Source organism: Poromitra crassiceps, assembly GCF_964638095.1.
Source record: "Poromitra crassiceps genome assembly, chromosome: 30".
NCBI classification, from domain to species: Eukaryota; Metazoa; Chordata; class Actinopteri; order Beryciformes; family Melamphaidae; genus Poromitra; species Poromitra crassiceps.
In genome coordinates, this window is record NC_139652.1 from 9,922,433 (window position 1) to 9,931,596 (window position 9,164).

Consider the following 9,164-nt stretch of genomic DNA (forward strand, 5'->3'; position numbering starts at 1 on the left):
TGGTGATGTCATAGACATTGTGACATCACTGATGATGTCATCAGTGCGACAAAACTTTAAACAGAGGAGATTTTAGGAGATTAATAAAAACTGAAGAAGCCTAGCTAAATAGCCCTTTATTTGCATAAGGTCATTTTAATTACACCATAATGCACTTTAAGGTTTCTTTCTCTCTACCACAGATGTTGCCACTGGCTGCAGTTTATGCGCTTATAGCTGCCGCTCATACGCAATCCCTGGTAGGTGGTTGCCATGGATTCTTGGGTCACATGCGTGGGTTTCCTGTAGCCAGCAGAAGCAGCAGCAGCAGAAGATGCTTGGACCAAAAACCCAGAGCCATTTTCATTCAAGAAATAGAACGGCTTCGCTGTGGATGGCTTGCTAAATCGGTGGATCACATAGACCTGTCTGCTATTTTTTTATTTTATTTATTATTTTATTTATTTATTTGCTCCGTGGTGCTTTTGTTTCGCAGCAAACCGGCTTTTTGTCCACAACAACCATAGACTGACAACAGGAATGAGTATAGAAATTCCTGAAGGACTGACGGAGCTGTTGCAGAGCTTTACCGTGGAAGTGTTGAGGAACCAGCCCAGGGATCTACTCGAGTTCGCCTTACAGTACTTCACCCAGCTGAAGGACAGGGAGACCAAAGAGGCCTCGTTTGGCAATGACCAAAATTCGGCCCCGAGACCTGGTAAAGCGGTCAATTTCATTGACGAAGCCATGCAGATCGATTCGGAAAACGGAGAGGAGGAAGAGGAGGATGACGAGGAATTCATAGGTATGCCAACTGGATGAATTGCTCCGCAATTATGCTCATTTCAATGCTCATTTAGGGCTATACCTTCATTTATTTTGAACGCTCAGCATTTAGCCCAGTGCGCACCGGGCTTTTATTCGGCTGAAGGGAATAAAAACCATTCAGCGCACTTGCGCTCGCATCCACCATGGCGCTGTCATTTGCCATATATGGTCATGGAGGCTGAATGATGGTTAATGAACGTGTGTTACACCTTATCATGAGAATGACAGCGGTGAAGCTGCTGCAGTATAAGCTTGGATGCTTTTAGAAACACACACACCCTGGACATAGGCTATAGCTATTGTCAATATGTACGCGCAGTGGCAGGCCTATATGCCTGTGGGCTGTGGGTTTGATTGTGTGTAGGCTACTATCACTCAGAAATAGGCTATAACACAACAAACAGGTCATGGTGCTTTACTAAATGATATTTGGGAGTGGAATGACTTTGGCTGCCCCATCTTAAATCATTAATTCCTCCAAAACTGGAGGCAAATCTAGCACAATGGCCGCTGCAAAATTGCCATAAGGTGCAGCAATTAGCATATAGCTACTAGGGTCTGGCACAGCTAGACAATCCAAATATTTGAGAACAACTAGGTAGAAATTTCCTTGGCAGAACTGAAGTAAGCTTTTTGTGGGTCTGGGTCATCATGATGACTGGAGCACATCGCATGGCACCACCAGTGCCATGTCTTAATTATAGGCCTATTCAAATCTCTAAGTGAGCTTCCTGGGGTTATAATGTGCCTGCCCTGGCTAGAAAAGGCTTTTCATGCATGAGACGTGGATCTGTAGACCTGTAGCCTAGGCTATTAGATATTGTTAGGGTTAGCCATTAGTTTGCCATTTAAATGTTTTAATGTTGAAATTTAATTCAAAGAGGCAAATGCATTTCAAAGGACCTTCTATTGTTGTGGTTTGTTTTACACAAGTGCATGTCTCCAAAAAAGGTATAGTCTACTACACCTCTGGTAAGCATTTATGTGAGACACATGTCCAATCATCCCGTGTTACTGTAAGATACATGAACTCCGATTATTTAATAGTCTCAATAATAATGATTATCTAAACATTATGATCAAATGTAACTTCAACATATTTTTTTGTATGTTTTTGCAGCCCCTGTTATTAACCGATTCGTCAGACGAGCATCAGGTGAGTTCTCATTCGCTGCCTGTTTAGACTGCCTGACGTTGAAGGCGTGTCCTGTCAAGATGAACGCCAGTCTGGACAGCATCAGTGGTGGAAATATATGAAACTTCCCTGACACACACAGGAACACTCCCCAAGGCTGTGTCAGATTTGTCCCAGTATATTCAATATTGAAGAACTTTCCGTCTGTTTCTTCTCAGTGTGTCTGTGCTTATTGTAATAATAATGTTGATTTATCTTCTGCTACAATAGTGGTTGTGAAACGTTGCCTGCTGGAGGAGCCTGGGCCATAATGTCAGTGGGATGAGATCAGGCCAGGTGCAGCACAGTGTTAATAGGAATCTTATTAATCTCTTGTTTATGTCAGAAAGGGATTGATCCTGACTATTATAGAGCTGTATAAAAGAAACTGGTAACATACTTTACAGTACTGTACACTCCATTTTGAGTAGTTATGGAAGTATCAGGAACGAATGAGGAAGTAACTAACCTATCATTGGTCAGTTTGTGAGTAGAGTAGCTAATCATTAGTTGCTGATTAGTTAATTGAGAAACGAGTGTGGGAACTAATGAGTAACTAACTATTAGTTAATGGTCAGTTCTTGAGTACCTTCTTTCATAGAGTAGCTAATCAGTAGTTAATGATTCACTACTCAACTCAGTATGATGCAGCACTTTACTTTAGGGGACACAAAAAGGTAATTAATGGACAGGTAATAAGTACTCCTATTTTATTTTTATTTTTTACTATTTTTAATCGCTTAAGATGGAGAATGAACATAGACACGTATCAGCCTCAAATCCTGCACTTAAGGCCGGAGATAACTAGGCGTTAGCGCGCGTATCCTCCTGTGTCCGTTTTATCCTACCAAAATGAACGCTACGTGTACGCTCGAAACGGACGCAGGAGACGCGAGGCAGCCATCATGTGCACGCGAACGCGTAGTTAAAAGCAAGTATATCTCCAGCCAAAGGAATGAAAAGTTATGTTCATTGCATAAAATGGCTGTGAATCTTGTGTGGGATTTGGCTTACTTTATGACTGGGATGAATGGTGTGTTGTTGACCATACTGAACATGAAGCTTTGTTCTTCAGAATGATTGTGGTCGATGTCTTTGTTTTCAAAAGCTCTGTCTATTACATTGGACTGAACACAGATTAAAATTCCTGGTTGAATTGACCGTCTGGACGTGGATATGTCATTCACTCATTCCTTTGTGTCTGTCATGCAGTCTGTGCTGAGGCCTTCAACCCCGATGATGATGATGAGGATAAAGAGCCATGGGTAAACTGTGTTTGGTGCCATACTGGTGTTGGGGTTGATATCACCAAACAATATAAATTATAGCTGTGAATCTGAACAAAAAAGTGTCAAAAGCAGTGTTGTATGAGAGGCTTATTTCAATGAATACTCACACGAAACGCGTACACATACAGTACACATCAAATGCCCACACTTCAATGAAAAAGTCACACTTGTACCTATGAAACACTCACACATACACATTCATTTATGTTTGACTTTACATGTTTGTGCGAATATTCCATCATAGAATGCTGTGTGAGTGTTTCACAAAGTGTGAAGTAAGCCCTACACGTACTTCTCAGTGTTCAATGACAATGGTCAACATCATGAAGTCTTCTGTATGTTAGTCTCGCTTGCCAGACTCTCCCTACAATGAGGGAGAGTCTGGCTGTACTGGCTGGCACTCTGGTATAGTGGGGAGGGGGGGGGGCTCCATTTACCTTTACAACCAAACACCGAAAGTACCGAGCAGGCACATTCCAGATCCAATCGTTTTCAGCGTGTAGCAACGGTAGCAGCGAGCTAGCATTGTTGATATTATCGTTTCACAGAGGCGCAGGCATTTGAGATAGACAGATTCAACACGCACAGCCGCAGAGGCATTTGAGATAGACAGATTCGTCACGGAGGGAACGGAAAGGAAATGCATATATGGTCACAGCCGGTCAGTCAGAGCGGGGTCGGAGCCAATGGCAGAGCTTGTAGGGAGCGGAAAGGGATTCTCTTCTGCTGCCGACTGAAATAGACAGCACCAATGGCAGATCTTAGACCAGCAGCCTGTTTCCATGCAGAGCGAGACTAACTGTATGTAGCTCCATGTGTAGGAGGACACTGCAAGGCCAGGGCCGTATCACAGGAGTGTGTTTTCATCTGCAGGTCACACAACCTAAAACAGACGAGCAGAGACAGAGACTACAGGAGGCATGTAGGGACATTCTTCTGTTCAAAAATCTGGAACCGGTAAGTACAGCATTTCACAATAACACACACTACTCCTCTGGTTTGTTCTCTGCCATCTCTTACGCAAATGAGAATATAGCCTGGGGGGCTGGCATGTTTTTGCCACGGCACAGTGCACTTTATGCACGGTTTTTTATATAATACGGTTATTTTTCAGTAGCTGAAACGGCATGTCGAAAAAAGGGCTTCTACCTTGAGTGTTTCAGCATTTCAAATTCAAATGTTTGACCCTTTCTTTTTGTTTTGATTACACACCACAGGAAGAGATGTTTCAGGTACTGGATGCCATGTTTGAGAAGTTCTGTATAGAAGGAGAGCACATCATTGATCAAGATGCTGATGGGGACAACTTCTATGTTATTGAAAGGTGCTCTTTCGCATCACTGCTTACCCAGCTGTTTCTTGCCAATCACATTATTGATTGTTAAATTTGTAAATCTGATCAATATTATTGGATTCTTGCATCAGTAAGCACAATACCTTCTGCTGACACTGTAAACACAAGAATATGTTGAAGGCTAAAATAATTCAGTAGTATCTGATAACCCACCATTATGTTCATATTTCCTCTGTTTGTCTTTCTTTCTGATGTTTCTTCATTCAGTGGAACATTTAACATTTTCATGAGGCCCGAGGGCACAGAGAAGATGGTCGGATGCTATGATAACCGAGGGAGCTTTGGGGAGTTGGCGTTGATGTATAACACCCCCAGGGCAGCTACAATAATCGCCACTTCACCTGGAGCCCTTTGGTGCCTAGTGAGTAATCCATGAAACCGGCACACTCCGTTAGATCTGTGTTGGCACTGCAGTTCTCTCAAGATGAGTCATGGTATCCCTGGGATTGTCGGTGTCCTAGCTGAGACCATACTGACATATTGAATGTAACTAAGGAGGAATTTTCTCTTTTTCTGATCAAGTTTTTTTCTTTTTGGCTGCACTCCTTCCTATTGTGCGATAGCCTGCCTAAACTTTATACCGTCCTGCAATGTCAGAGAACTGCCAGTAGGTGTTTTTTAAAGCTGTATCATAAAAAACAGCAGCATGACATCAGCACCTGGGTGCTGTTGCTGCTGAAATATTCTGCGTGGTGTTATGGTTGTGGAGAGATGCTCCACTTGCTAAATCCTGACTCACAGTGCCCCCTGGTGGATCATGTTTCATACTTGTTATTGTTTTGTGCAGGGTGTCTCTGAAAGCTCTGGCATCATAGGGAAAAGTAAATGAATATCAAAGCTGCTGGACAGTATTAGGGTGTGAAGCCACGCCTCCTTTTTGGAGACTAGTGATGGCCAAACAAGGCAAATGGGTTCACTAGTCAAAGCCTCAAATAACACGGCGCTCGGGGATGACATCTGTTGGTCAAATACATGTAGTGCAACAAAGACGCAGATGCTCTGTTATGCTATTGGTTCTGGGATTGTTTTGGATGTGATATGCCATGCACATGCACATCTCTGTTTGACTGCACTAATGTTGAAGACAGTGTATGTTATTTGGCATGTCTCTATATCTAGCTATATTTCTGTTTTTGTTATGAAGCATTTTATGCCGCTATTACGTTTAAGAAATGTTCTGTACAAATAAAGATTGACTAATAGATGTCATTTTCACATGGGTCTGGGACGAATGCAGATTTTGTATAAGTATTTTGGTAAAGTATGTACTTGGGTTTTGGGGTACATAGGTGTGCTTGATTTGACTGTGCCAACCTGTCAAACCAAACCAGTCATGTGATTAAGGTGCTGCATGAAGCAGACAACTGCTTCATACGTCATAAGTCAAATAAAATAAATAAATGTAATATTATCATTATTATTATTATTATTACGTTTAATATGTGCAGGGAAAGCAAGTGCAGCAAGAAAAAGTGCATCGCATCCCTCATCCCTCTGATTCCAGACTTCTCAAGTCTGTGAAGAACGGATATGAACGCTTTCTTTTCATCTCTGTTTCAGGATCGTCTGACATTCAGGAGGATCATAGTTAAAAACAATGCCAAAAAGAGGAAGCTATATGAGGCGTTCATTGAAACATTACCACTGCTGACATCACTGGAGGTTAAGAGCCACCTTTTCCCCTTCAGCGCAAAGAAACTGCAGTATGCCTTTTCGGCAAAGACAGTGTCAACCAATGTCCCTCTCATCCACAGCTCGCGGAGAGAATGAAGGTGGTGGATGTGCTCACCTCGAAAGTGTTCAGCGATGGGCAGCAGATCATTGCTCAGGTGATTATTCTCTCAGGATCTGTACTTGGATCTGGATTTTCTACTGTCTTCCGCCACTATATCACATTGATAAGCCATCGGTCACATTCATTTTTGTGCTCATTTACATTCATCTCTTGTGTTGCAGGGCGATCTAGCAGATTGCTTCTATATTGTGGAGTCTGGCCAAGTTAGAATCACCATGAAGAGAAGCAGGGTATGTTTGCACAGTAGTCCACTTTGTCCTCAAAAGGTGCAGATCACTGCTGTTTCCTGCTCGGTTACGTTATGGTTTGTATATCTCCCCCTGCCAGACGAAAAAAGATCAAGAGGAAGAGGAGGTAGATATAGCCACGTGCTCCAGAGGCCAGCATTTTGGGGAATTGGCACTTGTCACAAACAAGCCCAGAGCTGCATCAGCCTATGCTGTGGGAAGCGTCAAATGCTTGGGTAAGTTCAGTGCAGTCTTATTACATGATCATGCCTGCTTTTTGTCAGGCAGGTACATTTTCCAATACACCACCTGTAACCCCCCCTCCCCCTTTCCTTGCTGTTATTAATCGTGCGTTCCTTTATCGCAAAACAACTGGGATGTGGAGGCTAAATGACATCACATCCGTTTTGTTAGCGTTCCATTTGCAGACAACTTGAGCTGGGAAGTTCACTGTTCATTGGTCAGATCCAGCGCTAGCCAGGCTAGCCATTGTTAGCAATAACAATTGACAACATGGCATTTCGTGGCATTTTGCGCATACAAACACTGCAGCCTCATGTCCACACAGATATAAGTTAGGCAGTGCTGTGTGTACAGCTGATTTAGTGAGACACTAACAAAACAGAAGTGCTAAACAATATTACTACGATTACTACTACTGTTGTTGCCCGGCGCAGCCATCTTGGATTTTTGAGGTTGGGGCTGCTGAGGCTCCTACGAGTTTGGAATGGGAAATACCAGCTCTGATGATGTCACCGCCCAGCTCATGACCTTTGAAGTCGTAAGATTACCAGTCCCCAGTTATAAAGGAATGCACGATTAGTACATCCTTGAGTAGCAGAACTGTCCTAAAACTGTCTGACTCCTGCACCCCCCCCCCCCCCACCTCCCCCTCTCTTTCTCTCTCCAGTCATGGGCGTTCAGGCCTTTGAGAGATTGCTGGGCCCATGTATGGACATCATGAAGAGAAACATTGCTAATTACGAGGAGCAGTTGGTGACCCTGTTTGGTAGTAGCACTGACATTGAGGAACAAAATGCATGAAATTTAGCATGGAGATGGCTCCAAGGCACCATGAATTGGTGGATGAAAAAAAGTCTTATATGCCCCCCCCCCCCATAACAACTTAAATATACAAATTTTCCTACAAGAAATGTGAAAACCTACCACACTGACATTTGTGTCTTAGATATTTAAAACAGATTTTTACAGACATCTTCGCAGACAACCTCAATTTTAAAGGTGTTTGTCATGGAGTGTTATGACCGAAGTAAAGTAGCCTAAGCCAAAGCAGAGTTGCTTAAAGCTTGTGAAATTAGATTTCACACAATTCTCACCATACAATTGCATTTACTTTGTCAGTGTCACATCAGTTACTTGTTTGTATATTGAACACTTTTGTTAATTCTCACCTCCTCTTGCTCAGTGTTATTTTTAGGCCTATAGCGTAATGTCCTTTGTAAATTTCAAAATGTTTTTGTTATAATCACATGCCAAAGGTTATTTCGATTATGCCAAGTTATTTCGTCATTTTTGGCAAGGGTACTATAGTGCAGTGTAGGGAACACTTGCTCCATGAGGTGCATCTATCTATATACTGTATATCAAATTGAGTATGTGGGCGATGTTTGTTTCAAGTTGTCGGCCACAGCTATGCCGTTTTACGTGCGATCGGGCTGAGACCTTCAGGGTGTGTAAAGGGCACCAATGCGGGTGACCTGACCGGAGAAGGACTTTTTTAATTAGGCTAATTAGATAATGATGTGATGTCATCAGTGATGATGTCATCAGTGATGATGTCATCAGTGATGATGTCAAAAGTGATGTCATAAGGGCACGTGCACGCACACACACACACACACACACACACACACACACACACACACACACACAAGGAGGCATTGTGACACGACTGATCAGTGATGTCACACACACACACACACACACACACACACACACAAGGAGGCATTGTGACAAGACTGATCAGAGATGTCATAGGGGGGCACACACACACACACACACACACACTGATGATGTCATCAGTGATATCATAATCGGGCACACACACACACACACACACAAGGAGGCATTGTGACATCTCTGATGCAATACAATTTAGTGAGCAACACACACACACACACCCGCGCACGGCAATAGGGCAGGCGAGGCGCACGCGTTGCGCGCGAGATGCCTAGAGTTGGTATAAAAGTGCCACTATGTGAAACAATTAACAATGTGTGTTCATAAAGTTCAGACTATTCATAAGGATAATTTTATGTTGGAATTGCAAACCGTTTTTGGATAACAGCTTTCACATTCATGTTTGACCACCAGAGAATGTAAACCTCCCTGTGGTGGCAGTGGTCCAACTTTTTAAGAAGTAAGCCTACATTTCCATTGAGTTTTAATCCCTTGAATACCTTTTCATAAACTGTATATCATTGTTGGTAAGTGTTTAGTGGCTGTTAGCCCAATACTATGTTTTTGAACAAAACAAACTTCAGAGATAGCTGATAGT

At 42.7% G+C, this 9,164-nt stretch overlaps 1 protein-coding gene across 1 annotated transcript; it reads left to right on the plus strand.

The window, feature by feature from the left end:
* Nucleotides 1–269: 269 nt before the first annotated feature.
* prkar2b (protein kinase cAMP-dependent type II regulatory subunit beta) lies at nt 270–7,690 on the plus strand (the record flags this gene model as incomplete). The annotated part of the gene is made up of 11 exons (XM_083662928.1): nt 270–784; nt 1,928–1,963; nt 3,194–3,246; nt 4,144–4,227; nt 4,488–4,594; nt 4,832–4,985; nt 6,185–6,286; nt 6,379–6,453; nt 6,581–6,649; nt 6,747–6,882; nt 7,557–7,690. Exons 1-11 carry the CDS (start codon nt 520–522, stop codon nt 7,688–7,690), a joined length of 1,215 nt encoding a protein of 404 aa, XP_083519054.1. The 5' UTR covers nt 270–519.
* Nucleotides 7,691–9,164: the final 1,474 nt, after the last annotated feature.